Source organism: Callorhinus ursinus, unplaced genomic scaffold (assembly GCF_003265705.2).
Source record: "Callorhinus ursinus isolate GAN/ISIS: 27379988/994484 unplaced genomic scaffold, GSC_fseal_2.0 scaffold15, whole genome shotgun sequence".
NCBI classification, from domain to species: domain Eukaryota; kingdom Metazoa; phylum Chordata; class Mammalia; order Carnivora; family Otariidae; genus Callorhinus; species Callorhinus ursinus.
This window is the reverse complement of record NW_027397077.1, coordinates 26134269-26149005: the sequence shown is the minus strand read 5'-3', so window position 1 is coordinate 26149005 and position 14737 is coordinate 26134269. Positions and strand designations below refer to the sequence as shown.

General features: G+C 42.6%; 1 protein-coding gene across 7 annotated transcripts in view; it reads left to right on the top strand.

Moving 5' to 3' along the window:
- Positions 1-14737, top strand: part of FOXP1 (forkhead box P1) — a 568616-nt gene that overhangs the window by 472064 nt on the left and 81815 nt on the right. For 6 of the 7 annotated variants that reach the window (XM_073901540.1, XM_025885358.2, XM_025885356.2 and 3 more), the window contains 3 exons: positions 2980-3117; positions 4153-4242; positions 9649-9802. In XM_073901540.1, the coding sequence (XP_073757641.1) occupies positions 2980-3117; positions 4153-4242; positions 9649-9802 (382 nt within the window). The remainder of the gene's footprint in view (positions 1-2979; positions 3118-4152; positions 4243-9648; positions 9803-14737) is intronic. The other variant, XM_025885353.2, reaches the window with a different exon arrangement.

The following is a 14737-nucleotide window of genomic DNA, read 5'->3' as shown; positions in this document are numbered from 1 at the left end:
AACCTTCAACTGTGCTGTTTTTGGGTTTGTTTTTTTCCCCCCTTTTCTACCCATAGTGGTTTCTGGTCCATTTGGATATGTTTGTTAAAACCTTCTATAACCTATTTTCAAGACACGTTGGAGCAGAAACTGGGGAAATCTCAGTTTTATCACATTTATAAATTAAGCTCAGGCCCACTTTGGAGGCTCACAAGCGAACTGATGTGAAAATGTGGTTTCAGATAGTAAAAGCAGAGTTGAGGCCATCAGCATGTAAGAGCCCACTTTTGGTTGTTCAGAGACCCTATACCAGGCAGGAGGGTTACTCAGGCTCCTTGCCTCTTTCCCTCCTTTGGTGGTGCCTGCTGCTTGAGCAGTTTATTACTCATCAGCACCTCCGTGAAAATGTCCAAAGGGAAAAAGAAGAGGAGACTCAGGTTCATTTTGCTGTTCAGTAACATGGCTGCAAACATTGAATAAATAACCCTGGGAGAAGCACATTTAACTATTGGCCATATCCAAGGTTTTCAAAATTATCTGTATATGCCAGTCCTTTTTTTAACTTTTAAAATCGATTTTATTCAAGTATAATTTACATACAAGAAGATGAACTCGGTTTAAGGGTACAGGTGGAAGAATTTGGACAGTTGTGTTCACTTGTGGGACTACCATCCCAGTCAAGATAGACGGCATTTCCATCACCCCCAAAAGTTCTCTTGTTCCCCTTGTGAACATAGACTTTCCACAGTTCTTTTAAAAAATTGTGACCAAGAGGTTATTTCTATGAAGACTTCTGTTACAACACTGTTAATTTCATGTTCATCACCAGTTTAGATCTTACACCACCCTATTCCTGTCTATTTTCCTGTTCATCACCATCAGAAATTTGGCTCAAGAATATTTATATTGTACGTCATCCAAGAAACGCAGAGGAAAAAAGAAACCTTAAACATGGTTCTTTTGTTTGCTTAATCAAACCTCCCTGTATGATGATGCAACTCTCAAGGAAAAGTAAACTTCTATTGTGATATCTTGGCTTTAGCAGCTCAAAAGATAGTGATTAGCACCCAATACATTTTGAAAAATTCAAAAAGTTTCTTGTGTGTGAAGGCAAAGTAGACTAATTGGAATTAATTTATAGATGGTTAGATGTTTTGATAATGCCTTCTTGTGTTTGCCCTAGATTGAATGCAAGTTCACTGTTCTAATCATTGGTGATATTTCGTGCTGCGAAGTATCTTTTTAAAAGGATAATTTATCCATTCATATACATCTGTCCCTTTTTGCATATAAAAATATTCAGACATGCCCATCTGTTTTAAATTACAGTGTATCTACATCTACACTTAAAAGGCCACTGCAATAGGAAGAATTCATTGATGACCTTCCAGAGTTAGGTTAATGAAATTTCTCAAATGTTCTAGCTGGTGTTTTCCAAACAATGCGAAACTTGCACATAAACATCCCCCCACACAAGACATGCCCACAACAGTGGAGGATGTTCACTGTACATGAATCTGACCTTCAGGAACCATTTTTAGTTCATCAAAATTAGTGATGCTGAGAAATCGGGACATCAGTGCATAATGACTGTGAAATTAGGAATGAGAGCTCGCTATGCAAATGACAGGACAAATCATGTGAAAAAGTCAAGATAAACTGCATATTAAGACATTATGTTACATAAAATTAATACTGCATTTCTCCCTTTTGCTTACTGCTCCCCTGAAAGATTTTTTAATTCTTTTATCTTCTGATCAGCTATTGTCTGCCAGATTTTTTTTTTAAGTGGCACACAGGCAAAGTGCAAAACATGTTATTACCTTTTATTGTAATACATGAGATGACAGGAGATCCTTTTTAACAAAGTATATCCTTTACTGCTTCTAGCTTCTTGCTGTCACATGTTTGATTAGAAACCAAAGAAAAGTAAGATGCTTAAATATTACTGTTCGAAGACATACAGGTTTTGTCTTTTCTTTCATTGTTTTTTTTTTTCCTTTCCTTTTTATTTGGTGGGGGCGATTTTTCATGAAATAGTCTTCTTGTATTACGGGGACTGACAAAATGGTTCTCATGTAGTCTGCAAATTAAACACAAGTGCAGTGATTATTTTGAATAGCTAAATTACATTCTAGAAAGCTTGCAGAATTCATAGCATTGTCATTAGGTATCCGCTTGAATACAATTTGTGTAACCTTGGCCAAGACAGCCTGTCATTTTAATGTCAGTGTTTTATCTGAACAAGACATCATCCTTTCAGATACAGTGTGCAGGTTCCTTGCAAAGATGCCCGTGCAGAAACGTGTTAACAGTTGCAAATATGAAATGCTATCAAGTTCATCACTGTAGCTGTTTGTCACTGAAATGTCATGGAAAGCAGCTTTTAATGGTATCACACGTAGTATGAAAGAATGGAGACATCTGTGTGCTGGGTGAATAAGGAAGGGCAAAAGGCATCTTAGGAAAGGTCTGCGTTGAAGTTTGCGAGGTGTGCCCAGGGTTCAGTCACCCACAAGACCAAGCATTCATTGATTGTCCTTAAAAAATCACTGTGCACAGAGGAAGTGGATCAGAGTAGCTCCTGTCGAGAAGGTACTGGTTCCCATTTGCCTTGTTCCCTAAAACACAATTCAAGTTTGCATTAAACTTCCTAGTGCTAATGGTCACCGAAGACTCGTGCTTCGTAAGAAATCGAGATCATCCCCACCTAACTCCAGATAGCATTTGTTAAGTCTTTACTCCTTGTCTGCCTGCAAGGCTGTCTGGGCACCTGTCAATGCTGTGAGGTCTTCTTTTGTTTTTCTTTTATTTCACATAAACTCCGTAAGAGATGAAATAGGATTTGTTGCTGCATCCCCTCTGGATAAAGACACTGTGCGTGGGAAATTGGTCAGTTCTTGGAGCAGGCTCATGACAGTCTGCCGCTGACCCCAGAAGGCTGAGTGCTGCATGCATGTGATTTCCTGGCTTCCTATTTATCCTTCATTAACGTTCTAGGTTCCCGTGTCAGTGGCTATGATGACACCTCAAGTTATCACTCCCCAGCAAATGCAGCAGATCCTCCAGCAACAAGTGCTGAGCCCTCAGCAGCTCCAGGTCCTCCTCCAGCAACAGCAGGCCCTCATGCTCCAACAGGTAACCGTCCATCCTCCTCCTCCCAGGGCCAGGGGCTCTATTTGCTATTCCCCGCACCTGATCCGCTCCTTTGCCCGTTGTAGAAAAAGCAGAGAAGGGTGGCTGGGGCAGGACACCGAGCGGGCCCCTGAAATAATCGATGTCCTTTGCATCCCAGGAAGCAGAGGGACCCCTGCCAAAGCGACTAGGGTTCGGGCCTGGAGAGTACCCGACGGACTGAGATTAAGACTGTAATTGGACTTGGTAGAAATAAGATCTTTTAGGCTTATGTGGCTTTACACTCTTTTATTTGGTAAGCCCAGAGGCTTCGAAATGGTGTGAATCAAAGCAAAATGGGGAGCACGTTAGGAGCAGGTTTAAATGTGACAGCTCTTGAAGTCCCCATTTCAACTCAGAGGCTCACAGAATTTTCCTTTTAAACATCAAGAGACATTCCGGAGTTGGTTACTTTTAAGGTGCAGAGTTCACTTTCCTTCTTTCATGTATGCTGATGTGGAAATGAACTTCTGGCTGCCATGTGCCACAGGGACCTCACATTCAGACTTCCCGGACCCCCAAACCAAAGAGATGCGATTCAGAACTAGAGTGACAGAAGTTGCTGGGGTAAGGTGGTGGGCACCAGAGGCTGAGCGAGCTGTCCACGCTGTTGATGCAGATGCTGAACACCCCACCACCCTGCCCAGCCCCATCCTTCTGAGAGTAGGCACGCTTGCCGGGGTAGAGATTCACCAGACTCTCTCAGCAAGGGCACTGGGGCTTTGTTGTCCAATCAGAGGGCATTCCTTGCTTTATTTTAATTAGTTTGTGTAGAAAATGGTATGTTTTTCATCAGGTCATTTTGGAGATTACTTTTCAAACAATAATGCCAAGAATAGTCAGGGTGCGCTGAAATTTACTGTCGTGTTTCAAACTAAAGGTCAGGCCATTCCAGATAAAAGGATGCTGTTTTTCAAATTGCAGTTGTGTGTGGTACGGCAGGGGGACAGTGGGCTGGTTCTACCCTCTGTTGCTTACTGTCCTCTCTTTCCTTTGTAGCAGCAGCTTCAAGAGTTTTATAAAAAACAACAGGAACAGTTGCAGCTTCAACTTTTACAACAACAACATGCTGGAAAACAGCCTAAAGAGGTACCGACAATACATATTTTACTTTCAAACCACAGATCCCAGAGGACTATCTAGTGGCTATTAAACTGTCATTCATCTCTTAAATGATTGCACAACTGAGCTATTGGTTCGCAGCTCTCAGACCAAGAGTGATCGTCCTGTTTTTCTCGGAGATTTTTCTGGGTTCCGTTTTGTGGCTGCCATCTATTTGATAGCAGTGCTGCAGGTGTACCCTTGGTGAGCACCAGGAAGCGGGATGGTGGGCCAGACCGTCAGGGCTCCTCCCGCAGGCGGGCCGAACGGTGGGCTGAGGTGCACCTGTGGCTAGCACGGGTGTCCTTGGACACGTGCTTGAGATTTTCTCCAGCTCAGACAGCTTGGGTGTGTGGCGGTGGCCCTTCCTTTGGAAGAATCCTCTCTTGTGAGGTTGGACAAACAGAAAAGTTCGACCAAGAAATGGTCACTCCTATCTCTGTGTTGACTTTTTCTCGCAAGTTAGACACGTATAGTAATTGCTCAAGGCAGGCGTGAGATGGTGCCACTTACAGGGAAGACTCCTCTGAGCTTGGATGATTTGTGTGTCCCTGACAAAAACCAGTGTGGCACGATGGCTCCCGTGGCCCAGCGCTTTGTAAAAGCACACACTTGTGGCGCCAGGCCCCACCACCCAGTTAGGTGACCGTGTTAGCTCTGGACGCAGGAAGGCCTTCCCAGGGAGGGTGTCCACATCTCACGTCCTGTATGGTTCCATGTCGGTGAAGACCAGGCCGTTGGGGGAACGTCTGTGTGCATGTGGGCATATGGGCATTATCATGCCATCTTCCTCCTGATTTCAGAGTTCCCCGATGTCACTTAGCTCCTCATGTTTTTACCGTGGACTGGAACGCTTTTCATGTGAGTGTTCTCCTTGGAATGGCACAGTTTGTAGTTTGGAAAACAGCTCCCGGCCCCCTTGCACGGCCTCCTTGCTGGCCCCAAGCAGGCGGCCAGTTCCGTTGGTTTGGAAGGAGCCTCGCTCGGCGACTCTCCACAGCCCTGTCCCTCACGTGAGCATGGATGGCGGGCTGCGCTCACGTTCCATGCTGGGAATGGCCCCGGCTGGCTCCCTGGCTGGCTCCTTCCTCAACAGAAACTGGGTACTTTATCCAGGCCCTGCCAACTGTTCGCCCTGGAGTCCTGTTTAGCAGCCTGGATGGCAACCCCTGCAGAGTCGGGGCAGTTTGGGGGTGACGGGGAGGAGGTGCTTTCATGAAAATGCTGACACAACCCTTAAGTACAGTGGCGCGCTACCGGGGCTGCTATAATAAAAAAGGGAACAGATTAAAAAGTGTCTAAAATGTAAATCTAAAGGACTAACAGTAATTAAAATGGAAATGGCACAGGGAGGGAAGGCATGTAATTGTGAGATATCACTGTGCAGAAGGCTCTCAGCTTTGTTTTGCTGGCTGTTTTTCTAATTCAGTAGGGCTTACTCATCAGTGGCAGTTCAATGCGCGTTAATGACTCTGGGATTGCAGGCATCACTCTGGACAAAGAAATGATTATTGTGCGGTCAAAAGAAGTTCAAAGACAAGAAGGGAATTTCAGTTTTTTCCTTAGAGATCCACATTCAAGAGCATATAAATTAAGCCAAATGTTAAAAACCACAGTCTGAAAGCTGACTTCAAAGTCACAACTCTCTAATTAATGAACTGCGAGCTTCAGTTTGGACAAGTTGTGGTTTGATGCGCCCATAAATCAACATGACAGGCCTGTTTCACAGTCTCAGACAGTGCTTGTCATTGAGTCACATCAGATGTAAACACAGCAGAAAAAAAGAAGGGATATGAAGGAGGTGCAATTGATCAACAGAATTGGTAAAAACCCACTTTTGAAGCACATTATGCATGATCACAGGAAATGGTTACAGCCTCAAGAGGTTTCCCCTTCTGCTGTTGCTTTGTTGAATCAGATTTCTAACAGCCTTCAAAAGGGAGAATAAGAATTATGGAGTTTCTCCCCTGTGGCTCACAGGCAATAACCCCCTGTTGTTATTTTGTGCTTCTTTCTTTTCAAAGGCATCAAAATTTAGTTTTTTAAAGATCTTTAACTCTATATTTGAAGACAAACAAAAAAGGGCTGCCACTGTCATTCTTATCAGTTACCAGGGATTGTGTTTTTTCTTTCTGTTGCCACTTCTTATTAACCTCTTATTTGGTCTGTTAGACAGAGTTGGGAATGCCCGTCTGCACGCTGAGAGAACATGAAAGTTCAGATGAGCTCAGAGGGCAGATAAAGAAATGTGAAGGGGAAAGTTACACAGCAGAAGGAAGGATAAAAGTTAACTCTCCCAAATTGCTGCTGTCAGAAAAGGGGCATCTTGATGATGGTGGTGCCTGAGTTTGGGAAGGGAGTACTTTGTATCTGAACAAGGAGAAGGCGGGACATTACTTATGGTAACCTTTCAGCCTCTATCTCTAGGACTCGAGGTTTGCTGTGGTCACGTTCTGTCATCCACTTCCAAGGCAAAGGTGATAGAAGAGATAGGTTTGCCTTCCCATCCTGAGGGGTAGGCAGACCGGCGGGCAGGTCCCCTTGGATTCCGCTGTATGTTCACCGTGCCGGTGGATTTGGCTGAGAGCTTGTGTAACAGTGATTAAGAGATCCTTATTTTCCTGAGGTAACGGGGCAGGCTCCTGAAATTATCATGCAGGTGGTGGTCCTTTTGTGCTACAGTGAAATAGAGTCACATGGTAGCAATTTCACGATGTGGACTGGTGGTTCTGATTTTAACAAGGTTTGAACTTGGATGTTGACAGATGGAACAAGTGTATTAATTTACTGAATCCCGAGTCATTAGTGGCTCATAATTTTGAATCGTCAGCCCCCCCCGCCACCGCCACCTTTTTCCCTTTTCTGATTACCTCTGCAGTAAGACACTTGATCCTCAGCCAGAACAATGTACCTTCCACTCAACTTTTTTCTAAAGTTGCCTCGAGATGTTTCCTTGAGAAAGTTAGGCTCCCCATTGAGTTGGCCCTAAGAACTTCTTTAGGAGATAGATCTTCTGTAGCCCCATACAGCTAGGGAAGTTGACTGCCTGTTAATATTTGACAGAATGGGTGTGGAAAATTGAAGGCAGAATTAATTTTCAGTAGAGCTACAGAAAAAGGTCCCATCCTGTGCGGGTGAGGTAGGCTCAGTTGATTGTTTTAAGAGGGCCGTTTGTCCGGGTAGTTATGACAGTTTATGTTAGGCAGCAGGGAGGAGCCGAAGAAAGGAAAACAGACCTTTGACTGCAGCTCTAGGGAGGGGATCTGAAATGCAGGGTTTATCAGGGCATTTTAGCATTTTAACACTGACTACTGACCTGTCCAGGGGACTGCGCGGAGACCTTTTTTGTATGCATTCAATTGTGAGAAGTAAACAAACGGGCTCGTATCCTGTGTTTGGTAACTGGGTGGGGAGCACAGTTTGGCAACCAGTGTTGCTTTTAAATTCTTTCTTTGGACAATGGGCCTTGTATACTTTTATATCCTGGCTTTTCAAACGTGGACAGCTTTCATGAGCTTTTCCTAGGGATGGCCGCAGAGACAACAGAAAAGCCATCAGTCATTTTATATAAATACAGAATTTTTAAACATTTCATTTACAGTAAGACAGGAAACACCCTCCCCAAACTCCGGCACCCCCTGTCCATTCTTTTCTACTTCAAGAAGAGCTGGTTCCCCGATCTTGTATTGTATCCAGGTTGTTGTCTTCTCTTCCTTCCTTCCTTCTTTTTTTTTTTTAAGTGTCATGAATTAATATCTGTTGAAGAAGTGAAAAAATCATTTTGACATGAATATAACTATCATTGGGTTTTACATTAATGTGATAACATGGGAAGGGGTGAAAACAATTGGATCATTTTATGCATGCTGTTCTTAAAATGAAAACACTGGCTTTTCATTTAAATTTATTTAAATTTTTGTTGTTAGTGGTAAAGAATTTGTTTTTTGGAGTGAAACTCAATTAACTTTCTCAGTGGCATGGTAGTAAGTCTGAAATTGGTTGCTAATAGGAGAATGATGGTTTTTACTGTAAAATAAACTGCACGGAGACCGAAAGGAAACCACCATTTTTCTCTTTCTTTGAACTTGGCATCAGAAGGTCTTGATACACATACCATTTTATGGATGTATCAGATCAAGGTCATGTGTTAGGTTAAGTGAATGCAGTTGTTTGTAAAGTATAGTTATTAGAAGCTCTGAAAGGGTTGTACAGTCCCTTTTAGTTGCAGAAGTCTTCCTGATGTTTTGAATGATACTCAGAATTAGGAAAACGGATCTTTTTTTTGTTGTTGTTCTTGAAGAACCTTTTTTTTTTTTTTTGGCTACAGTTTGGGAAGGGTTAATTCTCCTTTCATAATTGTTAGCCATAATGTGGCTAAGACCTCCACCTCGATTTGATTCCTAGCAGATTAAGGATATTAGATAATTTCCTTCTATTTATTGTACTACTGCACTGTATTATCTTTCTATCACTCAGATAATTACTGAGGAAATCTACATTAATTTTTTTTGGCTGGAGCGAGGCCTGCTAAACACAGGAATGATGTATTGATGTTTTACACAACAAAAGTTTTCCTCCTGTCATTGTCCAATCAACAAAAAGATATTTATCATACCGTAAAGCCCCTTCTTTTCAAGAACAAAGCGGGTGGGGAAGCAGGACAGGCGAGCCAACCTGGGGGTTTCTGAAACTAAAGCCAAGTTAAGGCATCTGAAGCTTAAAGTGTCCTTCACATTAAACACTCAACAGTCGAGTACGATGTTGTTTGCTAAATTATGAATGTGTGTAATTAAAATCTAGTGGCTGTTTCTATGAAAGATTTACAGCGTTATTTCATCGTTTGTCATGGCTAATTAACAGTATTAGATGAAGTTTTTCTTCTTCAAAGGTCTGATTTTTTCTCATTTATTTATGTTGGGAGTGATAAACAGAGTAGTTTAAAAGCTCCCGGTGCAGGCAAGAGGAAGGCAGCCCGCTCTTCTGTGCTCTCCGAGGTTCAGGGTTCAAATCCCTCCAGACCGGAACGGTGCCTGCCTTCTCTGTGGCGTGAATCATTAAACATTTCAAAGTCTGGTTGGTCACATCTCGACCAGAAACACTCAGGCCTTTCAAACTGGAGGAAAAGCTGACTTGATGGGCGAGTTATTTTTCTGTGCCGCGGGGGGGGGGGGGGGGGGGCCACACGGCCCCCCCCCCCCCCCCCCCCCCGCCCATGCTCTTCAGACGCGCTGTGTCCTGTCCCTGTCATACCAGCCCTGACACTGAGCCCTCCACTAGACCCCAGCCGCCACCGTCGGTGTCTGATGACGGCGGCGGTGTGTTTTGAAACATCCATCCTCTGAACCTTGCTCGGGAAGTGGCCGGCTCATTTTCTTTCTCCCTGATTTCTTGCAGCAGCCGCAGGTGGCAACCCAGCAGCTGGCCTTTCAGCAGCAACTCCTCCAGATGCAGCAGCTGCAACAGCAGCACCTCCTGTCTTTACAGCGCCAAGGCCTTCTTACCATTCAGCCAGGGCAGCCTGCCCTTCCCCTCCAGCCGCTCGCTCAAGGTAAGCGTCCGTGACGCGGCAGGTGCCGCCCCACCCAGGCGGCGGGGCCGAGGCGGCAGGCTGTCTGGTGGTATGCCCCAGCCCGTCAGTAAGGATGTGGTCCATCCAGAACAAGCACATGCCAACTTCAGAGGCAAGGCTGGATGAGGTCCTAAGGAGGGAGCTTCGTAGAAGCCGAAGGGCTTGCCTGTGGATGCCAAAATGAAGACCTACGGGGTGGTCTGATCCTGCGCAGTAGCAGAGGAATCCCACCCTGGCACATTATCCCACATAGGGGAAAGCAGTGCGACTCTGACTTATGGACCATTTCAATCTGATCGAGCATTGTCCATTTGGAATCCCAGATGAATTTTCTTGAAGGCTTTTGTTGAGCCAGTGTAAGGTATATTTTCTATCATTGTAACTCGTTCTGTTGTAAAGCTGAGTGATGCTTTTGAAATGCCACTTTTTCAGTTCTCGGGATAAATTCAGGTTTATTCTCTATATTAAGAGTAATCTCTTTTGTTGGGTTTTCTTTTTTTTCTTTTTCTCATTCCTTGTTTGCATTCGTCTGTTGGTTTTTTTGAGCAGGTTCTGTACTCATGAGAACAGGTAGCACTTCTATCTCTTGCTCTTCAAAAACTAGAGTTCCTCGAAAAGCAGCAAGATTTCATGGATTTAAAGATTTCTTTTGAAAAGCCACTGATGTGTTATTACGGTGGGTGTTGGACATCAGAAACAAAAGAGGATTTCTAACCATTTTCGGATATCCTCATGGTTTGAGCAACTCTTTGACATGTGTAATGTGAATGCACATGGATTATTCAGAACCAGAATGAGAAAGTATGGAAGGAAGGAAGAGAGTGTCAGGCTGTGTTTTGAAATACAGTTCCCCCCATCCTGTACATGTACAGCACATTTCAGTCCACTCCTCAAGAACCCTGGGCTTGGCAGTTGCAGTATGTGTATGGGCCTTAAAGGCTGGTAGTTAATGCCTTTGGTGTCCTGGATTCAGTTGCCTTCTGAAGCGGGTTGAAAATGTGGGACCTTCTTCGTGGTGATTAAGACACGCTCATTTGTTCAGCAACTTTCAGTGTCACGTGGAGCCAGTGAGGCATGTCTGCATTTGAATCTTCTCCCTGGAGTCAACCACACCCAGCTTAGATCTCTTCCTGGGTTTTCTGTTTTGGTTTATGTTTTCAGTGTTGAAACTGGGCTTTCTCCTCTACTGTCCCTCCTGGCCCTCCTCCCGTTTTTGCCATTACTGTTCGCCTACTGGATACATAATCAGCATCTCCATGACTGTCAAAATAGTAGAAGATTTGGTAACAGAGCAGTATGAGGGGAGAAGAAAGGACACATCGGCTAATGCATTTTTGTGCTTGCAAAATGTTATAACGTGCATTAATTACACCTTTGGGTTTATTGTTAGAAACCTCGCAGGCCATTCTGACACACCCACTGGACTCAGGCTTCAACCTCTCATCTTTTCCCACTGCTCCTATACTATTAAGTTTGCTCACTAAGGTTCATTGTTATAGTACATCAGTTAAGCTGTCCAAAAGAGGGCAATTGGGCAGTGACAAGACAAGCTCATGTGTAATGTGAAAGAAATGAATGTGGTGATGCATGAAGTGTAATCTCTGCAGTAACATATCAGAGACACCAGTAGGTAATTCACTGGTCATGGCATTGATTGATATGCCTAGCAATCTGCTATAACTATTAGCCCCTGCAACATTAGGAAGGAGCATATTTAACATCTAAGGGGTGCCCTGATGTGTGCCCAAGATACCTAAATGTAAATACGATATTTCGGGAGTCAGGTTGTGGCAGCAAAGTGAGCTCCCGGTGTCATTGCCATCTTCTGTGGGATCCGGAGGTTGGTTCTGTCTCTCCTATCCCCTCGCCCAGAGTGGCTCGAGAATTCAGTCATGTTGGACTACAACACAATTTTTTTCTATCAAAGACGTGATGGCTTAAAACTGATGTCATTATGAGGTTTAAATCAACTTTCTGCTTGCTTGAACATGGTCACCTGGGTATGGATGTACAAGGACAAAAAAAGGTTGATCAACTCTGTTTGTCTTTGAGCCAGTGATACCTGGGGTTGTAAAATTGAGTTCCATGAGCAGTAATCTGTCAACTGTCCCCACAACATACATTTTTTAAGCCGGTGTCTGCATTTTCTTTTATAATGAAGGGGTTGGTTGTCCTGGAAAAAGGAATGTAGCAAGGCACAGGGGTTAGGTGTTACAAATGCCAGTAATGGCCACCGTGACACAGTTGTTGCGATTCTTTGACGTACCTGCTCATGGCCTTGGCTAAGTCACCTTAAACGTGTAGAAATGTGAAAGTATGAATAGATAGAAAGTAATATTTTGAAGGCCTTTTTCTTTCTTTTTTTTTTTTTTCCTTTCCTGAAGGCTTTATGGTATGAAATGGAGGGACATTTTTGTTGTTGTTAAAAGAGTACTGTGGGGTCTTCTCTATTTTACGTAATTAGGACATACGCTTTTCTCCCTGGTCTCTTGAGGCCGCTGACCCCCTGATGTTCAATATCATTCTGACCTCTTAATTTTGAAAATATGAACTAGAGATTACATGCTCGAGATACATATATATATATATATATATATATACACACACACACATATATATCTGTTAATGAATTAAGTTAAACATAACTGGTACTGTTATTCCTATCTACCATATTGGAGGAAATACGTGATGCTTTTTGGAAATTTGATATCCATTTAGTCTGATGAGTGACTAGCCTGCCTTTTATCTGTCTTAATTCTATCACGAGACCATGGCTGTCAAATAATAGCATCCTCCAGTAGATAGTATGCAATGAAGTAATAGTTTAACATTACTAACAAGGTGTATCATTGATGGAGAAGAATGATTTGACTGCTCTAAGTCTGATGAGAATGTTCTCAAACATAATTATCACAGTGAAATTTGACCCAAAAGTATGCCTGTTGTCAGCGAGTTACAGTTTTATTTACCATTTCCCTTTGTGAGGGATGAAACTGATTGGCCAGCCCTCTGGAAGAAAAGGAGAGCAGAGTAATATTAATGTACTCTGTAGGTGTAACAAGTGTAACCAGACATTTGCCTTTGTCTTTATTTGCTGGATAAACAGCTCATTTCTAAAACAGCTCCAAAGTTCCGCTTTTCTTGGAGGGAAAGTGTTAACACAGTTGTTAGAAACCGTGTTCTTCCATTTTTTTCACTTCCCATGCAGCTGACCCAGAAATCAATTAGTTTGAGTTGAAAAATGGGCGGCTTGTTCTTTTTATGTGTATTTACTCCCTAGAAAATAAAAATAGGTGTTGACTTGTGTGGCTTTATATCAATATGCTATCATCAACAGACAAGCCTATTCACTATTGTTTCAATTGAGTAAACAGCGGTTGGAGGGTCAGCCATATTCACAGGTAATTGTTGGTGTGCGGACATCAGTGGCAGGCCTGTTAGCTACAAACACATCCCGCATGTCACTTCGGGAGGTGTTTGAAAATAATAGCCCAGATGCAGCAGAACCGGACACGGGATCGTGGAGTGACCTTTCCCATTGTTTAATTTGCCTCTGAGGCTTAATTTCAGGGGACAAGTAATAATTGAATATGCCTAATAACTAAATGCTCATTTGGGACAAAATCCATCAAAATATAATTGGCATTTGATTTTTATGAAGGGAGAAGAAAATCAACTTGGCTGTCGAGGATGCGTCCTAAGAATATCTGACCACTTAATGTATCATTTGAAGCCTCCTTTTATAATATATATTAATTGCAAATACTTGAGCATTTGAACATTTTCGTGGAGAACCGTTAAGAGAGACCAACTGTTTTTGTTAACGCTCCTCTCAGAAAGGCGGGGAAGGTTATTGGTCTGCTGTGCAATAATTTACTCCTCTTTGATATGCAAACGATCCACGGTGAATATAAAAAAAATCCTATCAGACTCATTTCACAGTTCTTAACCACTCGGATTCTCTGGAGTCCATCGCCTCATTAGACCAGTGCTCTCCAATGCTAGCATAATTAAAATCTTTAACAGTTTAGCAAAGTAAAGATGTTTGGCTGATCACGTTGAGATGATTATCTATCCATTGTATTCTAAATGACAAAAATAAATTAAATTTAGACCTTGGCATTTTTTTATTATGTGTTTCAAATGAATATAATGCACACAGCCTTCTTTTTTAATTCAATAGCTTAGGTTTGGTAAGAAACACGCCTGTTCGGGTGCTGCTATATAGTCAGAAAATGGCAGGCTTTCTAGGATAGCTGTGTTACAGTTGACTGAAACAATGAACTGCAGTCCAGACATCCAGTTCTAATGTGGAATTGCCTTATGCTGCACACACACACACAGGGTTGACGATTTCTTTTAGCTGTCCTTTTGAAGAAACTGTTGTTTGTTGTTGTTAGCTGCCATTTAGAATCTTTTTCTTCTGTGCATGCGTGCGCCAGCAGATGCATTGAGGTGGGTTCTGGGAAGCCTGGGCTGTAGAGGCATGCCTCCAAAATAAAGGTTATGAGGCCGTAGTAGTGAGATTGACATTCTGATTGTATCTCCTCTTGGGGAAAATACAGGTTTGACCCTTCCTCCTTAAGACCCATGTCCATTTTGACCCCCTTAAGAAACAAGAGAACTTTATTACTCCAAGTTTATTTCACGTTTGCATTTTATTCTGCAATGGTTCATTAGCATTGATCTAAGAAATGACAGTAATAATAGTGTTACTTGTTAAAAAAAAAAAAGTTACACAGTTTTTCAGTAGACACATCCATCAATTAAGCATGTGGTACTAGAAACCAAAATTAATGAGGAAGATAGGTGTGTTAATGAAATAATCATAGTATAATCAATTTGAATGTTAAAAGTTGAAAAGCATTTCAGGAAGATGATATGAATTCATAATTTATGTCTAAAAGTGATTAA